General features: G+C 41.2%; 1 protein-coding gene across 43 annotated transcripts in view; it reads left to right on the plus strand.

Moving 5' to 3' along the window:
• The window catches only part of nrxn2b (neurexin 2b), a 479670-nt gene that overhangs the window by 54189 nt on the left and 401194 nt on the right, over positions 1 to 24287 (plus strand). For 35 of the 43 annotated variants that reach the window (XM_073906700.1, XM_073906730.1, XM_073906720.1 and 32 more), the window contains exon 2: positions 2166 to 3371. In XM_073906700.1, coding sequence (XP_073762801.1) covers positions 2672 to 3371 — 700 coding nt within the window. In that variant the 5' untranslated portion in view covers positions 2166 to 2671. 43 annotated transcript variants of the gene reach the window in all.

Raw genomic sequence — 24287 nt, forward strand, 5'->3', positions numbered from 1 at the left:
TGAGAAACATCTATCATATTTTGCAGCAGTAAACATGTCCGGCTGAATAATTCAAATCAATCATTGCCTTCTGCTGTCTTCATTAGTTTTAAAAACTCTGAATTCTTCACAATGTAAAACAGCATCTCTGGAGAGCTTTTCTGCTGGAGATACTGTTTTCCTAAAAAAAAACATACACATACCTCAGGAACAGTATAGCCGGTAATGATAATGATAATGACCGGTAATGATAATTTCTAAACCGCGGTATACCTTGAAAACGGTTTTCATCCCAGACCTAGGCAAGGCAAGGCAAGGCAGGTTTATTTATATAGCACATTTCATACACAGTGGCAATTCAAAGTGCTTTACATAAACAAGAATAAAAGAAACAAGTAAAAAAAAAAACATAACGGGTAAAATGTGATATACAAGAATATAAAAGAAAAACATAATAGTGTGATCTGTCGGACGCAGCACAGTGCTCATTCAGTAAAGGCACAGCTCAACAGATGTGTGTTCAGTCTTGATTTGAATGTGCCTAATGTTGGAGCACATCTGATCATTTTTTAGATTTGTCACAGAATACACATCACAAATGCTTTTTCCTGTCGGCACCAATAGCCTGGTGGTTAGTGCGTTGACACATGGCACCGAGGTGCTCGCAGCGACCCGAGTTCGATTCCCGTCTCGAGGTCCTTTGCTGATCCTTCCGCTATCTCTGCTCCCCACACTTTCCTGTCTCTATATATGTCCTGTCAATAAAGGTGAAAACCCCTAAAAAATAATTATAAAAAACAAATGCTTTCCTTACCCAGAGTTTTTGTCTTGTTTCTAGTCTAAATATCAAAAAGCATTCTATAGACGAGCAAAATATAGTCTTGTTTTCAGAAATAATAAGTTAAAATGAAGTTTGATGAGTTTGTCCTTAAAACAAGCAAAATAATCTGACAATGAGCAAAGAGATATCATGTCAAAACCAAAAACAAGGTTATTGTGCTTCTTTATTATTTCTCAGACAATATGTTTGACTTGATCACCATTGATTTCAGAATCTTTAGATATTTGGAGTAGAAACTAAATAAAAACTCTACACAAGGAAAGCATGTTTGCAGTGTTTCTGCCTTTTAGTCAGTGAGCATCAGGTAATTTGACAATAGGCTTAAAGTGGGAATGCTGATTTTATCAGACCGTTTTTATTGGCCCAATTTTATTGTTGTACCCCTTCCCCTTCCCCTTGAAACGTAGTGTGAAGGGCTTCAAAATTCACCCCTAAGAATTGTGCCAGCACTACAGCACCTGCACAGGTCATCATGTGTCATCGCCATCTCCTGCTTCATATGAGATCAGACGATGGAGACTGCTGGAGTTACTCCAGTTGTGTTGTTTGGTGTTTATCTTCAGGACATCACTGAAGGCAGATATCATGTTATCATGACCAAATAATGTGGCAATAAGATCATAACTGTACTGTGTGTTCACACCGTGGCCATATTCATCATGTAAACACACCAGAACAGCATGAACACTACAGCAGACTCTGTGAACAGCTCATCACACACACTAGACTCTTCTGACAGGGGACTGGAGTGTCAGGATGTTGTGGGGCTGCTGTACAGGAGTTATGATGGATTATTGATCGCCACATTTAGCAGTTTTTACATGAGTGTTTTTATTAAAGCATGACGGTAAACACAGACATGGTTATGATTATATTAAACATGTGCTGTTTGTTGAGAGAATTCATAAAAATGACAACAAATGTTAATTTGTGGATCTCCTGATGTCCGGGTGCAGCTATCCTGCTGTTGTGGCTGGTGTATTCTGGGAAATTCTCTTACCCCTTGGTTTTGTGGTCCGGAAAAATCTTGGCTTGAAGAGCAATCTATACCCCTTCCCCTTAGCCCTACGCCTTAAAGCTAAAAAGAATTGGGACACCCCTCCCCCTTAACGGGGACGCGCAAAACAAGGGGTAGGGGAAGGGCTAAGGGGTAGAATTGGCACTGGGCCTACGTCTGTCTCCCACTGAACAGCTGATCTCACCAACCTCTGTGATCAATATCTGCTGGAATGAATGATCCTCAGTGAGCTATAACCCAGCTCAAAGCTACAATAACCCAGTCAGCCTGTGTGTGTGAAGGTTGTGTGCTTGTGTTTCTCATCACATGTTCTGTTTTTTCTCCTAGGTGTGGAGTTCACCGTGTCCAGCCGGAAACATGAGCTCCAGATAAACTCAACATGAGCATGAGCTGCACATCTGTCCGTCTGCTAAACACACATCTGCCGGACTCCTGTAAAACATCCACATTCATGCATATAGCCGACGCTTTTATCCAACGCAACTTACACCCCTGAAACGGCGGCCTACCCGGGGACCAGTGGGGGATCGGTGCCTCCTCAAGGGAATTTCCTCCGCTGTGGTGTTGAGCTGCTGCCAGGACTCAAACCTGAGACCTTTGGAGTCCAATTGAAGTCTGACCATTAGGCCACAACTGCCCCCACAACATCACAACTCAGATTGGGATCCAACAGTGTAATTCTGCTTCATCCTAATGGAGAGACCACGGATCGAGTCTGGATAAACGGATAAAGACAGAAGCAGGAGTAGTTCACCTCTCGGAGTGGAGCCGCAGTGTTGGGAATCAGCTGACCTGAGAAGCTGAGGAGTGTTTTCATCATCAGCGAGTGTGAGATGGAGTCCCGGCGCGTGTTTTGGGTGTGTGTGCTGCTGTTGTCTGGCGTGTGTGTGTGTGCATCTCTGGAGTTCGGCGGGGCTCCGGGGCAGTGGGCACGGTACTCTCGGTGGGAAGCGGGATCTGTGGGAGAGCTCAGCTTCAGCCTGAAGACCAACATCAGTAAAGCTCTGGTGCTGTATCTGGATGATGGAGGGAACTGTGATTTCCTGGAGCTGCTGATCTCTGGAGGAGTCCTGCATCTGCGCTTCGCCATCCACTGCGCAGAGCCGGCCACGCTGCAGACGGAGACGCGCGTCAGTGATGACCGCTGGCACATGGTGCTGCTGACCCGAAACTACCGACAGACGCTGCTGATGGTGGACGGGGAGGCCCGGGCGGCCGAGGTGCGCTCCAAACGCAGGGAGATGGCGGTGGTCAGTGATCTGTTTGTGGGGGGGATCCCACCAGACGTCCGCCTGTCCGCCCTCACCTCCAGCACAGTGAAGTACGAGCCGCCGTTCCTGGGTCTGATCTCCAACCTGAAGCTGGGCGAGATTCCTCCAGCGCTGATCAACAGCCACGGCATACACAGCGACCTGGAGCTCCTGTGCAGCAAACAGAACCCCTGCCTGAACGGAGGAGTCTGCAGCGTGCAGTTCGGGGAGGTCCAATGCGACTGCTCACACACGCGCTTCAGGGGGAAATACTGCAAAGAAGGTACGAAAACTCTTTTTATAATTCTGAGAACTGGACTGAAGCAGTTTCAGGTCACCAGAGCTTCATCTGTGTTCAACTGCTTTGACCCAATCTACATCGTAAAGGTGTTATAGAAATAACGATGAGTTGAATTAAACAGTAAGAACCCAACACACACACACACACACACACACACACACACGCTGTACAGCAGGATGGATTTTGACCACATAGCTAAATATCTCCGGCCCAGCTCTGGCACACACATTCAGCTTTTGCTTGGCCCACATGCCACAGTGAATTACGGTACATGACTGAACCAAGACTGGCTTCCAGACAAGGACCAAACATGGACTATATCTGGGCCAAGTCTCAGCCAAGTTAATAACCCATAACTGGGCCAGATATGTTGATGTGTTACGACTGCAATGAAATGAATCTACCCATGAATCATTGCACTTTAGGCGTGCTATTTGCGTGCTTTTTCTCAAAGTGACCTGATTGCTAGGTTTCTTTATTTGAAAATATTAAAAATATGTTTAAAATGTGGGTCAAGATGGGCCAAACTTACATGGCCCACATATCAAAGATTGACACCTAGGTCAAATATTACATTTTACTTCTGGCCCAAGTATTGTGTGCTGCCTTGTAGAAGCTGTCACCTCTGCCAATCCACATGCTGTATGCCAGTGCCAGATGAATGCCTGCTGGGCCTGATTTATGCCAAATGAGGACCAGATCCTCCAGATCAATCTTTGCTACCTTGGTGGTTTATCAGAGATGTGCTTTTCAGATGTTTGCTGAATCGTGGGCTGACCAGTAGCTTTGGATATACAGTTTTCCTAAAAGACTAAATAAAATAATTATTAAAAAAACACACACACAACACACACACACACACACACACACACACACAACACACACATGCACTGTAGGAATAGTAGAAAAGAAAATTGAGTGGTTCCAAAACCTTTTCCAAACTGCAGTAATCCTTCAATGCGGTTATCAGGCCATGCCTGCACACGCTCTGCACTGCTAAATATGATTGTTTACTTGGAGCTTTTGTCCTGATTCTAGTCCAAAAATCTAAAAATCTTAAAGCAAGACACATTTTCTAGATGAGCAAACAAGACTTCCCCTTCAGGGAACTTCAACGCTGCATTAAGTATTGATGCTATGGGTACACTTTCAATTCCAGGAAGTCCTGAAGCGCATGTGAAATCACTTCAATGGAATTAGCAGGATGTCCCGGTGATGCGTGACATCATACCAGCCTATAAAAGCCTGGGCCTGCTCATACAGCTTCAGCTTTCATTGTCTTCACGAGCACTGTGACACTGTCCTCTTTACTCTCCAAAACTATATATTTATATATAAATTGCAGAAAAAAATTATTGTCCTCGTTTCTTCCCCGAACAGAACTCGCATGTTATGTGTGTGGATTGTTTGGGAGAGGAGCATGCGCAGTCAGCTCTCGAAAAGACTCTCCCTATGAAAGTGTTGAGAAGCCATCGAGCGCTCTTTCAGAAATACCCACATGTGGTGCAGGCCAGTTGGAAGCCTCTCAAGAAACCACCCAATTTTGATTCCGGCTCCATTGGGACTGGATACCACGGTACAGATGTGTCCAAGGTAACATCTGTATGTATTTCCCTCGATCGCTCTCCTAGGAGTTCTGTAGAGGGTCAGAGAAGACAGGCTCTGCCTTTTCTAGGTAGCCTCGTTTTGGTTGTTCCGAGTTCGGTTTTTGGACCTAGTGTCCATCCTGGACAGCCTCCTGTGGGAGATTCCAGTCAGGAAGATCCTCCGATCTCAGTCAGCTCAGCCCTAGACAGTGCTCCCTCAAATTAATGGTATATGTGACAGCTAAATTCGTCTGATCATTTAGTAATGTAATGTAATGTAATGTGTGTTTATATAGCGCATTTATTGTGTATGGCCATACACCCAAAGCACCAGAATCATGAGGGGGGTCTCTCCACACCACCACCAGTGTGCAGCTCCACTTGAATGATGCGACGGCAGCCACAGGACAACGATGCCAGTGCACTTACCCCACACCAGCTATTGGTGGAGTGGAGAGACAGTGATAGAGCCAATTCGATGGAAGGGGATGATTGGGAGGCCATGATCGTAAGGGCCGATAGAGGGAGTTTGGCCAGGACACCGTGGTTACACCCCTGCTCTTTCACGAGAAGTGCCATGGGATTATTAATGACCACAGAGAGTCAGGACCTCGGTTTAACGTCTCATCCGAAAGACGGCGCCCACTGACAGTGTAGTGTCCCCTTCACTTTTACTGGGGCATTAGGACTCACATAGACCTCAGGTTGAGCGCCCCCTGCTGGCCTCACTAACACCACTTCCAACAGCAACCTTGTGTTCCCTAGTGGTCTCCCATCCAGGTACTAACCAGGCTCAGCCCTGCTCAGCTTCAGTGAGTAACCGGTCTTGGGCTGCAGGGCGATATGGCTGTGGCAGGGAGAAAGCACTTTGTAGTACGTTTCCTCCATGGCTCTTTGAGGCTGAGGCCTCCAAGCAGCATTAGGGTTCCGACTTGGGGTCTGTTGATAGTGCTGGAGTGCCTGTCGGCAGCCGTGTTTGAACACATTTAGGGGTGTCAGACAGAATGCTGACCCTTAAAACCATTTCTGTTGTCAGTTTATTCACTCAAAAGAGTGGAGGACCTTCAGCTCTTGACTGTGGCCTCTTCAAACTTGGACTTTGCCTCTGGAATGATCAGGGCAGTTTTGTACCCCAGTGCGGAGTATGTACATGAGGTCTCAATGTATATGTCTTGACCTATAGTGCTGCAGGCCTTTAATACTCCTCTGTTTGCTTCGTCAGACGAGGAAAGGTTTAATTTTCTTTGCTCTGGTATGGCTCGGGACGTTTGTGTCTACAGAGCTGCCCAGTGGCGTTGGACAGAACCATTATTTCTTTTATTCGGCACCCCTCATCATGGTTCCTCTGCATCCAAACAGACTTTGAGCAGGTGGATAGTAGATGCTATCACACCAGCTCATGAGGCCCGGGCTCGCTCTGTCCCTTGGCTGTCCGGGCCCACTCAAATCAGCCAGATATGTGCAACTCAGCAGGGGGATCTACCCCTCACACCTACACCCGGTTTTACCAACTGGATGTAGATCCCCCTCTAGGGTCAAATATGTTAGTGGCTTAAGCGGACATGGCTCCCAGGCACTTGCCAGTATGGATTGCATTCCCATTTAGCATTCATATGTGAAGCAGTTACAACAGTAGCCTTGGTTCTCCAAGGTGAGCAAGACACTGTGTCTAATTGACACACTCCTCACATGCCTGGATTGCCTATTTCGACAAAGTTGAATTTGAAGCAGCAATGCAGTGGTGCAGTAGGTAGTGCTGTCACCTCACAGCAAGAAGGTCGTTGGTTCGAGTCCTGGCTATGGCAGTTGGTGTTTCCGTGTGGAGTTTGCATGTTCTCCCTGTGTTGGCTTGGGTTTCCTCCGGGTGCTCTGGTTTCCAAAGTCCAAAGACATGTGGTACAGGTGAATTGGGTAGGCTAAATTGTCCGCAATGAATTAGTGTGTATGGATGTTTCCCAGACATGGGTTGCAGATCCTTTATGACGGCACGCCATATCATGTGCTTCCTTGAATTGAAAGTGTTCCCACAGCATTGATATTTGACACAGCGTCTCGTTCTCTTCAGTGAACCATGGTTACAGATGCAGCCTGAGACGTTTTTCCCTTAAAACAAGCTAAATAATCCACCAGTGGGGTAAGTAAAATGACGTTCTGCAAAAACAAGAGTATTTTGCTTGTTTTAACTCTGTTTTGACTCATTATTTCTAAAAACAAGAGCGGATTTGTCCTCGTCTAGACAGTGCTTGTTGAAGAGTTTGAGATATTTGAGTAGAAACAGGACAAAAGCCTGATGGAAGTGTTCTTCCTGCTGCTGTACGCTCGTGTTTTTCTGCTGTGGTTTGGATGAATGTTTTCAGATTAGATGTTGTTCAGAGAATCACATGTGAGCCTGTGTGTGTAGATGTGAGTAGCTGCGTACGCATCAGAGAGGCATCCTGTCCAGACTGATCTGTGTGTGTGATCTGAGAGTTTCAGTCGTCATTTTCTGTCATTCTGGCTCTCAGAGTTCTTAACTCTGGGTTGGAGTTAGACCAGGGGTGGGCAATCTCGGTCCTGGAGGGCCGGTGTCCTGCACAGTTTAGCTCCAACCCTATTGAAACAGACCTCCCTATAGAGTTCAAGTGATCTTGAAGACACCGATTAGTTTGTTCAGGTGTGTTTGAGTAGTGTTGGAACAAAACTCTGCAGGGACAATGGCCCTTGAGGATCAAGTTTGCCCATCCCTGGGTTAGACACACTTGTGTTTTTAGGGCAATGAGCAAAGTCAGCCATCTGCTGTTAAACACTGAGCTATACATCTCCAGAATTAGAAAGAGCTTTGTTTTTTAAGTTTGTCTTAGTGATGGGAGCTTCCAGTCCAGACAGTACAAAAGTACAAACTGTGCAACAGAGCACAAACAGAGTGCAGACTGCAATAAAAAAAAAAAAAACACCACATAAATAAAGGTTTAGCCACAGCTCTATTGGCCACATCGGTGTTGTGTCGGTTTGGTTTGTGTGCGCAGGGATGATGAGCATGCTCCGAATCCTCCATGTCTGTGTGTCTCTCTGTGGGAGAGTCATACTGCTCTGGCATATAAACTACATCACGTGTCGTCTGCTTGAGTGCTTTTGTGTGTACGCAGATATTTTGAAGTCCGAGTAAAGTGAAGGTATGGTGTAGTGCGAGCTCTGTGTTGTTGTATCCTCACACACGCTCCATTATTGAGGCGGACAGTGTTAATGCTGGAGTCTCAGGCTGGACTCTCTCTTCCTCAGTGGATGCTGCTGGACATTTTGTGTTCAGCCTTTAGATGTTCAGGCTGTTCTGAGACTGATGAATCTCTGCTGCGTGTACTTTCTTCTCCTCCAAAGCAAGTTTCATTCAATTCTCCCCCAATTGCTGCTGCTGTCTTGGTCTCCAGAAAGCAATCGCGTTTCTGAGGATTCATTCTGCGCTCGTCTGTTTCTCTCCTGCAGAGCTTTTACTCTCCTCTTATCTCCTCTCCCCATTATCTCAGAGGGTTTTCATTTTATTTATTTATTTATTTAGTTAGTTTTTCTCCCCTCTCTGTCTTTCTGTGAGCTGGAGAGTTTCATTGTTTGAGCCATTTCTCCACATTTAGGAGGACAGGCGCTGGCTTCAGAGGCGCAGAGTGTGCAGCAGGTCTTATAAATGTGGATCATGTTAATGTGTATGAGGCTATTTAAACATGCAGCTCAGTGGAACTGTGCATCATTTAAAAACTATAATCAAATAAGCTGGGACTATTGTTTTTTGTATAACCCAGCCTTTATTATGACCGTCTAGAGGATAAGACTCATGGTTATCTCAGAATAAAAAAAGCACTACTGAAGGCTTTATTCAGGATAACCACCGGCTGTATCTACATTATGCTGATTATTACACACCTACTGCACAATAAACTAAAGTACTGGACGCTAAACATCGATCAGAGCTGAAATAATCTACTGCTCTTTATTGTAAAGCTTGAGGACAGATTTGCTGGACTGTTCCATGGTCTGGAATATTATTATGCTCCTTTATTCTCTCTTCTTCACCTGTGTTTTGTAAAAACTGCTATAGAAAAATACTGATGAAATAAATAGAAATAAAAATGGCTGTATGTAGCATACACTAACCCATTTATTTATTTATTTATTTAATTATTTAATAAATTATAATTTACATTTTTTATTTATTTATTTATTTATTTATTTATTTATTTATTTATTTATTTATTATTTTTATTTATTTGTTTGTTTATTAATTTATTTAATGATTATTTTTATTTATTTGTTTAATTATTTAATAAATTATAATTGTAATTTTTAATTTACATTTTACATTTAATTATGTATTTATTTAATTATTATTATTTATTTATTTATTTATTTATTTATTTATTTATTTATTTATCTATTATTTTTATTTATTTGTTTGTTTATTAATTTATTTAATGATTATTTTTATTTATTTGTTTAATTATTTAATAAATTATAATTGTAATTTTTAATTTACATTTTACATTTAATTATGTATTTATTTATTTAATTATTATTATTTATTTATTTATTTATTTATTTATTTATTTGTTTAATGAATTATAATTTACATTTTTTTAAATTAATTATTTATTTATTTAATTATTATTTTTTATTTGTTTGTTTATTTATTTATTTAATTATTATTATTATTATTATTATTTAATTATTTAATAAATTATAGTTGTAATTTTTTATTGAATTGTTTATTTAATTATTATTTTTATTTATTTAGTTATTTAATTATTTAATTAATTGTAATTTACATTTTATTGTTTATTTATTATTTAATTATTATTTGTATTTATTTGTTCATTTATTTATTATTATTTTTATTTGTTTATGTAATTATTTAATAAATTATAATTGTATTTTTTATTTAATTATTTATTTAATCATTTGTTTATTTATTTAAATATTTAATGAATTATAATTTACATTTTTTATTTAATTATTTATTATTTTTTATTTATTTGTTTGTTTATTTTTTAATTATTGGTATTTTATTTATTTATAAAATTATTTAATAAATTAGAATTGTATTTTTTTATTTAATAACTATTTATTTATTTATTTATTATTTATTTTATATTATATATTTATTTTTTATACATTTATTTATTTTCATTTATTTATGTTTTTATTCATCTCAGTCAAACAGCACAATTGTAGTGACTGAATATTGTCATTAAATGTGAAGGCGATGGATGAGTCTGTGTTATGAGATTAAGCAGTTGTTATTGGAGACATACATTAGACATTGGAATACATTGGAATGTTGTGATTGACCAATCAGAATCCGGTATTCCACAGAACGGTCGACTAATCATGAATATTTCCCTTATGACTGAACTGGCAGACGTGTTCAGGTGAATTATTATAGTGTTGTCTTGTGGGGAATGAGCTTCTGCAGTTTCTGAAGACGAGCACTCGAAATAATCGCAGGTTTTATGCTTTTGTGTAAATCCACAAGGTGAGACTGAGACAGGCAGGGTTATTTTCAGCAGAGCAGCTGTTTCTGAGTCTCTCTGATCCAGACGAGCTGAGACTCTCATTCTGCTTTACCAAACACTCACAGAAACACACATGCACATCCACTCTCTCCTTCAGATTTATTCTGGAGTCTTCGTAAGTAATGCGCTCTGTCTTTGTGTGAATGAAACCGCAGGAATAATCTCATTGATCAGCTGTTAATCATCTGTGTTGATTTCATCAGGTAATGTTTACACTGTCAAACACTTCACATTGGTTCAACTTACAAACTCTAGTTCACCATCTGCCTTGAGAAGTTGAGTTAACTCACATTTTCTATATAATAATACATGTCAGTATATACACCTAGATATAAGAGTTCAGCATGCGGAGATGGCCACACCGTGAGCCTCAGACACACCACTGTTTCCTCTTTCTCATGTACACTACCAGTCAACAGCTGGGGGTCAGTAGGACTTTTAAATGTTTTTAAATCAGCTTCTCCTGCTTATCAAGGCTGCATTTATTTCATCAAAATACACTACAGATAGTATAATTGTAGGATGTTATTGCACTATAAAATAACTGTTCAGCAGCAGATTATCATTTAATTTAATCATTTATTCCAGTGATTTAAATGATGAATTTTTAGCTGCTTTACTGCAGTCTTCAGAGTTACATGATCCTTCAGAATTTCCTCTAACAACAACAACAATAATAATAATAATAAATATAAATAATAACAATAATAATAATAATAGTAATATAAATAAATAATAATAATATTAATAATAATAAATATAAATAATAACAACAATAATAATAGTAATATTAATAAATAATAATATTATTAATAATAAATATAACTAATAATAATAATAGTAATATTAATTGATAATAATAATAATAATAATAATAATAATAATGATTATTATAATATTAATTTATTAATATTATAATTATTTATAATATTATTTGTTATTAATACATATTATTATTATTATTATTTATTAATAATATTTATTATTATTAGTATTAATAATAATAATAATAATAATACTTATTATTATTTAATAATATGTATTATTATTATTACTATTATTGATTTATTATTGATATTATTATTATTAATAATATTTAATAATATGTATTATTATTATATTATTATTTTATTATTGATATTATTATTATTAGTAGTAGTAGTAGTAGTAGTATTAATGGTAATAGTATTAAAAGCAATAATGACTGGAGTGATATTTTCATTTATTTTTAATAATTATATATATATATATATATATATATATATATATATATATATATATATATATATAATTTTTTTATATAATCTAAATTATTTGATATAATTATTTACATTTTCATATAATTTTTCATTTAATAAATGCTGCCTTGATGAACAGAATAATATATATTTTTAAAAACATTAATAAAACTGCCCCCAAACTTGACCGATAGTGTTTAAATGATGCGCATGTAAAGCCCCGGTGGACAGCAGGTCAAACAGAACCCACAGCAGACTGTTGCGTGCCTCACAGGATATTCATGAGCCCCTGACGAGCCGCCGCATCATCAGCCAAACACACACTGACGTCTTATGTTGAGTCTGAGCTTCTACTCTACTGTTGATGTGTGCATGGGACTCTTATTTGGAAAATGTGAGATGAGGTGAGCCACAGACCGTAGGCTAAAGCTAGCCACAGCAAGAGTCTTCTGTCTACAGCGCAGAATGCAGGATATACAGATTACACACTCATCCAGCACCGACACAGAGAGGAAGGAGGTGTGTGTGTGTATCAGTGTGCTGCCCTGTAACGTGTGTGTTCTCTGTGTAATGCGGTCTGGTGTGTGTTTTCCTCCAGATTGGTGTGTCAGACTCAGATCTGGGCTGTGTGTGTGTAATTACAGATGTAAAGTCAGATGTGCGTGGAGTGTGAGGGCGAGAGATTAAGGCGCACATTAAGAGCGATCAGTTAAACACACACACACATGCGTGCGGTGTGCAACGGCTCGTGCTGATTGGATTAGAGCGCTTTATGAGCAGACGTCTCTGGTGTAAATCACCGGCAGATGGCTGAGTTACAGATACACACCAGCAGCGCTGTGGAGCACACACACACACACACACACACACACACCAGTGGCGATGTAGAGCAGAGATTGTCAACCGGTGGGCCGGTGCTCAGTGGAGGTCCTGCAGGTGGGCTGCGATATGAAATGAACTCTCAGTATTACACTGTAATGTCAATATCTGATCAATATTCTGTATAAAGATCAGTGCAGTAAAGCTCTGTCCCTGCTCACTGATTCATTACTTCAAACTCGGCAAAACAACAGCCTGTTCATTCAGGACCTCTGCGTGAAGTGACAGTGAAAGCCTCTGTGTGTGTTAATGTGGGAACTGTTTAATGTATTAGTGTAGTTGTATTGACCTTATTCTCTGCAGACGAGCGGGCGCTGCCATTTTAATCTTTTTGGCTTGAGACTTCCGGTCTCATTCACTTCCATACATTTTTTGACGTTAAAAACTGCTCGTTACGCTGCTTGACGTTGCAAACTGATATTTTCTTGTTATATTACTCTACTTGGTCTGTGTAGTCATGCAAACATTTGTTTGTAGAGCGAGTAGTTTGACCGTTTTCTGCCGTTTATTATTCCTATTGTTACGTCCCGACCAGTCTAGGGTTGGTGGGAACAATAACAAGTGTAAAAAAAACAAATAAAGAGAAACTTTTAGAAAGGAATTGCTCACTAATCAACTTTATTGGTGTTCTAGGCACATGCCCGAATACAAGGTCAGCAGGGCTAAATCCTAACGACTCTTGTACAGTACTCCTGATGGCCAACATTAACAGAGGTAATCCATCTACCCAATCTTTGCCCGTTTCGACGCAATACGCGCGCAGCATTGTCTTGAGCGTCTGATGAAACCGCTCGAGCGCACCTTGCGACTCAGGGTGATATGCGCTTGACAGTTCGTGCTCCACCTGCAACTCTTTTACCAACTGCTTAAATAAATGCGATGTAAAGTTTGTTCCTCTGTCTGTTTGAATTATTTTCGGTAACCCGAACATTGAACAAAATTTAACCAGCTCTCGAATCACCGATTTGGATGTTATTGAGCGCAGTGGCACGGCTTCTGGGTAGCGTGTGGCTGTACACATAATGGTAAGAATGTACTGGTGACCAGACTTCGCTCGAGGTAAAGGACCAACAACGTCAAGGATCAGTCTCTCGAAAGGCTCTCATACCGCAGGAATGGGTTGGAGAGGGGCTAGCGGAACTGTCTGGTTGGGTTTACCCACTAGTTGACAGATGTGACAAGACCGAACGAATGCAGACACGGATGACTTCATATTCGGCCAAAAGAAATGCCGAGCAATGCGATCATACGTTTTTGTAACACCAAGGTGTCCAGAGCAGATGTGATCGTGGGCTAACTTCATTATTTGAGTTCGGTAGCCGACAGGAAGAACGATCTGATAAGCTCCGTCCCGCTCTCTATCAGAGGGCTGCCACCAACGCATCAGTACACCATCATCCCAAAAATAACCAACTGGCGCGTCTGATATTTTCGTTCCGTCTGCAGCAGCACTGATGCATTTATTCAACGTTACATCAGACTTCTGCAAAGCGATTAATTGTTCCCTACCTACTTTTAAGAGAGCATCGCCTTCGTTAACGCCTGCATCAGCTTGCACTGGTTCCGGCTGAATCAACAATTTATGTTCAGTGCTTTCTGGCGATAAAGATAAAAACGACTCAGACAAATCAAGTACGTCTTCAAATTTTTTTCTCTGTGCACGGGTCACGGCGCAAGACGGAAAAAGAGAGTTGAAGTGCGACAGCGCGAGCGCATCATCTGAACTGCTATTATTTGGCTCTGCCGACACAATTGGAAAGGGAAATACTTTTGTTCCAGCCAAATCATTACCCAAAATTACGTCTACGCCTTCCACTGGTAGTTGTGAATAGACACCAATACTCACAGGACCAGTAATAAGGTCAGATTGTAAATGAATATTGTGCAGTGGGACAGATGTACAGCCCATCTCGATTCCTCGAATGAGAACATTAGTACCCGTATAAGATTTAGACGAAAATGGTAAGGTATTTTCCCGTATTAACGACTGAGCGCTGCCAGTATCTCTTAACATTACCACTGATTTAATATCATGGCTATTAGGCAGTGCCACAGTACCGGTTTGTAAAAATGATTTAAACACAGTGGGATCAGATCGCGGAGTTGTCTGTACCGAACTAGAGGTAAGAGAAGTGAACGCCACCCCCTTGGGTTTATTACTAGCTTTTTGCTTCCACGCTTTACAATTTGAGATCAAATGGGTAGGATCCAGGCAGTAAAAGCAAACCCTTTTTTTATCAGACGGTTTCGGAGTATTAATTTCAGCCGCCGGTCGGAAAGAATAATTTCCTTTTTCCCTCACATCTGATTGAACGATTCTTGGAGGGCGCACGGCAGGAAAAACCGTTTTGTGCGTGAGCACGAATTCATCTGCTAAAATTGCAGCTTCGGACAATTTAGAGACCTTCTGCTCGTTCAGGTACACTACAACATTATCTGGTAAGCAGTTTTTAAATTCTTCAACCAGTATCAGTTCCTGCAAATCCTCGAGTGTTACGGTTTTGTTAGAGACGCACCATTTCTCGAATAACGCTCTCTTTTCACGCGCAAACTCCACAAACGTTTGCTTGGCTGTCTTTGAACAAGCCCTGAATTTCTGTCGATACGCCTCTGGTACTAATTCATAAGCTCGTAAAACAGCCAATTTCACTTTATCATAATCCAGCGAATCTTCGATTGGTAAAGCCGCACAAATCTCCTGGGCTTTACCAATAAGATTGCACTGTAACAACAATGCCCACATTTCCTTGGGCCATTTTAATTTAGCCGCTACTCGTTCAAAAGCCACAAAGTACGAATCTACTTCGGTTTCACGAAATGGAGGTACAAGTTTGATGTACTTACCAACGTCGAAGTCGGGTTGCTGCCCAGCCTCAGAGCTACTGGAAGGAGGGCGGCTGCTGCGTGGTAATGGTGTTGGTTTAGTACTCTGAATCTTTTGCGCTTCCAGCTCAAGTTTTCTTAATTTGATATCACGGTCAGCGGTTATTTCAAGTTCTTTTATTCGCAGGAGTTGAGTCTCATTTTCTTGCTTTTTTAATTCTAATTCTAATTCTTTTAAACGAATAGTTACCATCGGATCGATCTTCTGAACCGTTATACTCCCTGACTCTGAACCAGATGTCGCCTCGCCATCAGATGCTAAATCCTGCTCTTGCTCGGAACCCTCTACAGCGCGACTAGGCAAAACGCCGGCCTCCACCAACTTGACGTACAACTCATCTTTTATAACCTGCTTTTTTTGTTCTTTTGACACTGTTAAGTTGAAAAACTCCGCTATTAGAATTAAATCTTTTTTTCTACACCTATCAAATTCCTCTAGCGTAGGCAAGAGAGAAAACTTAATTGGATCAAAATCCATTTTAAGTTGACTTAACTCCTCCCCTACCAAAAAGTTCAAAAACAGCCAAGCAAATTTGAAAGAATAAACTATATCGTATTAACGAGCGGACGAGCCCCCAATTGTTACGTCCCAACCAGTCTAGGGTTGGTGGGAACAATAACAAGTGTAAAAAAAAATAAATAAAGAGAAACTCAAATACTCAATTTAGGGTTTTCCCCTTCTCCTGTCCCAACTCACAATAATCACAACGCTGATCAAGTAGTAACAATATTTATTTACTAAGAAAACAAAGATAGAAGCATCTCTTCGGAAGGGAATCCAGGCCAAAATAATAAACAAAAAGACAGCTAACTTGCGGGGAAATAATTCTAACTTACCTGCTCAAATAAAAATACCCCAAATAAAATTACAGCAAGCTTCCCTTTCTCCCTTGCTACCACAAACCAGGAGAAAACGTTTTAAAGTAAATGGCGATTCCCAACCTACCGCTTCTGTTTCTCCAAAACTAATATATATAAATAGGTATCTAATCAGAAAAGCCAATAGATTCACATTTCACAGAGAGCCGTTTAAGAAAATAATTAAATTGTCAGTAACAGAAATCTATTCACACCAAGTCAACCAACAATTTGGGGCAGGAGATCTTTCTGCTCGGTGCAGGTCGCAAATCTCCGTCGTCGTCGTCGTCGCTGCTGTTGTTCCGAGCGTCTCCTATCTCCTGCCCCAAATTGTTGGTTGACTTGGTGTGAATAGATTTCTGTTACTGACAATTTAATTATTTTCTTAAACGGCTCTCTGTGAAATGTGAATCTATTGGCTTTTCTGATTAGATACCTATTTATATATATTAGTTTTGGAGAAACAGAAGCGGTAGGTTGGGAATCGCCATTTACTTTAAAACGTTTTCTCCTGGTTTGTGGTAGCAAGGGAGAAAGGGAAGCTTGCTGTAATTTTATTTGGGGTATTTTTATTTGAGCAGGTAAGTTAGAATTATTTCCCCGCAAGTTAGCTGTCTTTTTGTTTATTATTTTGGCCTGGATTCCCTTCCGAAGAGATGCTTCTATCTTTGTTTTCTTAGTAAATAAATATTGTTACTACTTGATCAGCGTTGTGATTATTGTGAGTTGGGACAGGAGAAGGGGAAAACCCTAAATTGAGTATTTGAGTTTCTCTTTATTTATTTTTTTTTACACTTGTTATTGTTCCCACCAACCCTAGACTGGTTGGGACGTAACACTAGTCATTTCTCCCATAGGCGACTGAATCGCAAGTTCTAAGACAATCGCGAAATCAGCCGCACTTCTGCGTTTTAGAATAAGGTCAATAAAGTAATGTGCTGTGAGTAACCCCCTCACCCTAGACCACGGGTTCTCTACTGGTTTGGCCATAGGACCCACATTTTGACATGGTCATCAAGCCGCGACCCAAATTTATAGAAACTATAATACAATTTTAGGAATTATAATTAGTTTGTTTAATTTGTTTAATTTATTAGTAAACAAAAACAAGTATTGACAGATACATCATCAGAAATTCACAGAGAATTACGAATAAACACTATTTTACTGCTGTCATTTAACAGAACTCGTTTTTGTCGTCAATATATACATATATATATCCATACTTTACATATTCGGGGTTGTGTTTGCGCTTCAACAGTTTTGTTGCAATAATTAAATGAAATTTCACATGTCAAGCGGTCGGGCTGTTGCGCACGCATTTCAAAATAAAAGTCCAGTATAAGCAAAATAAGGGGAAAATTTAACTTGTGTTGTTTTATTGACCACACACAGTCCGCGACCCACTGAAAATGTCCCCGCGACAAACTTTTAGATCGCGAGCCACCAGCTGAGAAACACTGCCATCAGGCCTGGATTGGCTAATCGGGAGCACCAGGAGAATTCCCGGTGGGCCGGTCTGTTTTTTGCTCTTGAGGGCCGGTGTCCTGCTGCTTGCACTCTCAGCAGTTGCACTTTATTCATTTAATTATTTATTTGATCTTGGCCACACTCTTTTTATTCATTATTTTGCAGCAGCTCTGCTCTTCTTATTTATTTTCTCGCAGCCCCGTGAGCCAAATGCAGCCCGCAGGTTAATGATGACGTAACTATCAATCCACCCCAAACAGCGGCACCTAGTGAATATTAATGAATATTAATGAATATTACACCTGCTCAATGAAGATCAGATGAGTCCCAGCATTAATAAATCTGACACAACTTGATCAGAAATCTACAAAGGGGAGAAAAAGAGTAGACATCAACAGCAGCAGAGAACAGTGCGATGCTTATTCCTTATCCCGAACACATCACCTGAACAGCGCCATCTTAGTCTAGTGGTTAGTGTTGCGTTACAACGCCGCCGATCCGAGCTCAAATCTCACTAGAATACATTTATTCATTTATTTTTAGTGTTAAGACATATAATAGTGTTTGGGTTACTTATGTAGGGGTACATTTGTGTGTGTGTGTTTGTGTTTGTGTTTGTGTGTGTGTGTGTGTGTGTGTGTGTGTGCGTGTGTGTGTGTGTGTGCGTGTGTGTGTGCGTGTGTGTGTGTGTGTGTGTTTACAGTTACAAAGCACTGGATATCTATAAAGCATTAAAGTTCTCAGATTTATGAAAAACACTTGAAGTACTAAAGCAGCTGTGTCCTTGAAGAAGACGTGTTAGTGTCATTAGAAACTGAATTGGAAATGACCTTATTTTCATATAGTCAGTCGTCGACTGAGGTGGGCCGGTCTAAGGCTTGAAACTCCAGAGCTGAAAGGAGTCCCACTCCAGCCCTGACTGCCATAGACTGTAAAATAAGCCTGCGTCTGAGCTCAGTCACGCTCCGGCAGAGCTGTTCCCTGTTCCTGTCAGCGATCTGCAAACTCAGCGGCCGTCAGATCCTCAGGTTTACCGTGTTTTCCTGAATTCTGCACATGTCTGTGTACTTATAGATTAATAGTAGATATTCGATCAGTCCCGTTTAGAACAGAAGCTGGCCCTTTACCCTCTCCCTGTTGATCTGTGCTCTCTTTAAATATGTGTTTGTGTTTTTAATATATATAAAATTATGAACAAAGATGTGAAGAGTTCAGATGCAGAACCCTCTATATCCATCAGACTCTTCTCTTGTAAATGAGCACTTCTCTCAGGCTCCTCTGATCAGCTTCAGACGTTTATTTTAGATGTAATCATGAATGTCACTTTAGACCAGGGGACACACCTGAACCAATTAATTAGGACCTGAACACCACGTGATCATTACAGGCAGGTGTGTTTGATATGGGTAGCAACTGAAATCTGCAGGAAGGTGGCTCTCCAGGAACAGGGTTGGCCACCCCTGACATAGACAGTTCTTTTGTTTTTAACAAGGGAGATTTTCTTTAGTGTCAAAACCCGCTCTGTCCACTACTGCTTTTAATGCAAATCCCTCTAAATCCACCTATCGGGACCAGACCATGTAATTAGCTGAATATACAGAAATCTGTCAAGTAAGTGGCGGTTCATTCCACTGTGGTAAACCAGGGAAAAAGCAGGAGGAAAATGAATGACTGAAATCTGTCAAATGCTTTAATCAATAACATTAAACCTGACATTGATTACATCTGAACAGTCTGTGGTCATTTCTGATATTTGGGATTTAGATGTAATGTCAGTAGAGCGATGTAAACACTGCAAACTAAACTTCTTATATTCAAATAATGTAGTGTAAACAGTGTGAAACATACGTATAGGTAATATGAGTTCATATAAATGCTGTACAGTTTTATACATTATATTTATCTTTTAAAAGAGCTTACATTAGCAAATAAAACACAAGCTAGGCCTACAGGGCAAAGGGGATCCTCTCAGACACTTCTAGAAGCTGTCCTTCATTCATTCTCACCATACTCAGGGTCTTGCTCTCTTTTTGTCTCTTGTTTATCTTCATGGTGTGCATGTGGGATAAAAGAAGGGCATCTTAACTCTGTCTTTCGGGAAACACAGTTGCCGTTTAATAATAAATCAGACTCATTCAAAGTAGCGTCTCTGTGCAAACATTATGAATGCATGCTGCACTCTCACTGTACAGTGTGTTTACTGGTTCTAATAATGAGTTTTGAGGTGAGAGACGTCTTCAATTGCCATTCACTGACAGCCGGACAGCCTCATCCAGCTTATCAAACTCCGTCTTTTAAAATCGAAAGCAGAATAAAGCAGTCTCCTGATAAAGCCTGTGTGTGTGTGTGTGTGTGTGTGTGTGTGTGTGTGTGTGTGTGTGTGTGTGTGTGTGTGTGTGTGTGTGTGTGTGTACATTTGTTGTGCCTTCTATTGTTTTCTATCATTAGGATTATATATACATATATCCAGTATATACTCTTTATTAATAAATAAAGGTTTACATCAGCATTTCATACAAATATCTTAAAGAAAATGTCAGACAGGGGCCTTCAAACATTGATCAGAGTCAAAACTGGGCCCCGAAGTGAAACGACACACACACACACATACACACACACACAGACACACACATACATACACACACACACACAGACACACACACACATACAGACACACAGACATACACAGACACACACACACACACACACACACATACACACACACACAGACACACACATACATACACACACACACACAGACACACACACACATACAGACACACAGACATACACAGACACACACACACACACACACACACACACAGACACACACACACACACATACACACACATACACACACACACATACATACATACATACACACACACACACACACACACACACACATACACACACACACACACACACACACACACACACACACACACACACACACACACACACACACACACACACACACACACACACAGAGTTGTCTGCACATTAGAGCGGCTGGTTCAGCTCCTGGAGGGTCGGGCAGGACTCCAGCGCCGGTTCACAGAGATGGCAGAGGGTGAGGGACATTTAGGACAGTCATAGATCTTGCAGATAATTATACACACACACACACACACACACACACACGGTTTATAATATCCGCTCAACTCTTAGGGATGCTCAGAATAAATCAGTTTGACATAATAATGGGCTAATTAGCATGATAAGCCCCTCCCTGTGTTTTATATAGCTGTGTGTGCGTGTGTGCATGTGAGTGTGAGTGTGTATGTGTGTGTGTGCGTGTGTGTGCGTGTGCGCGTGTGCATGTGAGTGTGTGTGTGTATGTGTGTGTGTGTGTGTGCGTGTGTGTGCGTGTGTGAGTGTGTGTGTGTGTGTGTGTGTGCGTGTGCGTGTGCGTGTGCATGTGCATGTGCGTGTGTGTGTGCGCACTTCTGGCTGTTCAGCGGATGTTTATCTGGCTCCTGCTGTCACTTCTCTGGCCATGCTGCTCTCAGCGGTGTGTGGGGGTGTGTGTGTGTGTGTGCGTGTGTGTGTGTGTGTGTGTGTGTGTGTGTGTGTGTGTGTGTAATAGATGGCCTCTGTCAGTGAGCAGATGTTGTGCTGCTGCTGTTTATCTTGATCTGAACACACCTGATGAGCACAGGGCTTCGTTAAGCAGCCGGACCACAGCGGGTAACCGCAGTTACCACACACACACACACACACACACACACACACACACACACACACACACTGATCCCTGCAGATACAACACCGTCTGTGCTGCTTTATGTGCTGACACACACACACACACATACACACAAATACACACACACACATACACACACACACACAGATACAGACACACAGTCATACACATGTACACTCAGAGACATACACACACTAAATCATATGCATATATGCACTTATACCCCCCACACACATATATACAATTACACTCATATACACACACACCACACACACACACACACACAGATATACACTTACACACATATACAAACACACAAACATGTACACTCACACACACTCATACAGACATGCACACGTGTGTGTGTGTGTGTGTGTTTATATACCATCATTGCTCTGTTATAGGTGTACTGGAGATCTGAGTGTTTAGTGTGTGAGAGAGAGCTGTAAGTGTGTGCGTGTGCGTGTGTGTGCGTGCGTGTGTGTGTGTGTGCGTGCGTGTGTGTGTGTGTGTGTGTATCAGTCAGATGGCCATTGCACCTCATGAATATTCATAAGCTGCTGTGCTGAACAACACATGACAGATAAAACTCTCTCCCTCTCTGACATAAAATCTGCCTTTATCTGCCCCCCCCCCCCCCACCACACACACTCACACACACATTATAGAGCTGATGAAGGTTGATTGATGGATGAATTGATTGATTGATTGGTATATTGTTATAGCCAATCAGAATGTGAGAATCCTCCAGTAGCACTGAGACTTTTCACTGTGTCTCTTAAACTCCGCCTCCAAGCTCACACTCATCTGCATACACCACGCCCACATCTCAGCTGTGCTAGGACGGCTGTTCCAGATTTTAGCTGCCAGATATGAGCAAGATCTACCGCCTACAGCTGATGCTGATATTCAGGGAATAATCAATGTCCAGAATGAATTGAGTGTAGTGGACATGAGGGGCTGCAATACACCAGGAGCTCCCTCAAACACTGGAGAGCAGCCGATCAGGGCTTTTAGGTAGTCAATAAAATGTTCAGATGTATAGGATGTTTAATAGGGAGCCAGTGCCCTGATGGAGGAGCTGGAGTATATGAGCATATCTCTGTTCTAGAAAGCTCTCGCAGCTGCATGCTGAACCAGCTGAAGTCTGATCATTAGGCCAGCAGGACAGCCGCCTAGCAACACATTACAGTAATCTAATGGAGAGGTCATGACAGCATGAAAAAGCTTAATAAGCGGATGTCGAACAACAGTTTTACAGAAGCTGAAATCTGGCCTTCAGATGAGGACTGCTAGTAAACACCCCCCCCCCCCCCAAACCACTGACTGAAGATGAGGACTGATCTGAGGCCCTGTTTACAGTGATGCATTTTAGTTTGAAAACGCTCAAGTTTTGCTACGGTTACGCCATCCGTCCACACTTCGCCGGAGTTTTCGAGAGCCGAAAACGGAGTGTTTTGGAAACGCTGGAGAGGCCGTGTTCATTCTGAAGCGCTGCTGCTGCGTCTCAGTGTGGATGAGGGAAAACAGACATCTGAAAAAACAGGCGGGGCTGCTGAGATTGGGGCTTTTGTGTCATTGCGTATCCTTCCCTTATTGGTCAAGCCCCTATAACATGACTATAACACATGGCTTTAACGCTACTGGAAGACAGCAGACCAGCCTTCACTGTAAACAACAACATGCACACAGAAATGGGAGTGTTGTTTGCACTATTGTCTGTTTTAGGTGCCATTGTGCAGTTATTTATTTGTTACGTTTAGTAACTCGACCTCGTCGTCTGTCCACAAAAACACCTCTCTTGCTTTCTTTGCCATCGCGTTCATTGTTGAACTGGCGTTTGTTGACTAACAATAACCAAATGCCGAGCGAGACGCATGCTTCCTGTTTATACTAGAACATGCACGCCCAGAGTGAGCGAATGGTCACGTGATATAGGTTTTTGGTGGCGTAGTGTGGACGGAGATATGTTCAGAAACGCTAGGTGAAACGCTGGTGTGGACGCAGATCGTTTTTAATCTAAAAAGCCGTTTTAAAACTAAAACACTCTAGTGTAAACAGGGCCTGAGAATCCATCAAGGGTTAGACAGTGCTCGAGGTGTTTGTGTGTGAGGTGTTTGGGTCCACTAAGCAGGACCTCAGTTCAGTCTGAATTTAGTCATAAGAAGTTTTTAGTCATCCAGTGTCTCATATCAGCTCTACAATCTGTTCACTTCAGAAATTCATACGAGTCATCAGGTTGATAGGAGATATAGAGTTGTGTATCATCAGCATGACAGTGGAAGCTAACTCCATGTTTTTTAATGATACAGTATCACCTAGCAGTAGCATATATCATGTGAACAGTAATGGACCCAGAACTGAGCCCTGTGGTATCCCCCAGTGTACTGTTGACCTGGGGTGCGTTTCCCAAACAGCGACGTAACTCATGGCTGAACGATCATAGTATGATGCATCATTTGGGGAAAGAGGGATGTAGTGTTGAGCGTTTCCCAATACCTGTAGTTTCTCTGTGGCAGATCCATCGCTTGAACCACATTAGTTATAATGTAAAACACCCATAATGATGCTCTAAACGGGGTGGAGGAACTACTTTACAGAGGAACCCCGTCATTTTGTGCAGATTATATTGTTGTACATGCATTTAAAATAAAATCCAATATTAGTTTTGGTATAAACATGCACTCGCTCCCCATATTAACTGAAATATATGTGAACGGCTCATGTAGAGTCTGTGTCT

The sequence above is a fragment of the Danio rerio genome, chromosome 7, assembly GCF_049306965.1.
Source record: "Danio rerio strain Tuebingen ecotype United States chromosome 7, GRCz12tu, whole genome shotgun sequence".
Lineage (NCBI taxonomy): Eukaryota > Metazoa > Chordata > Actinopteri > Cypriniformes > Danionidae > Danio > Danio rerio.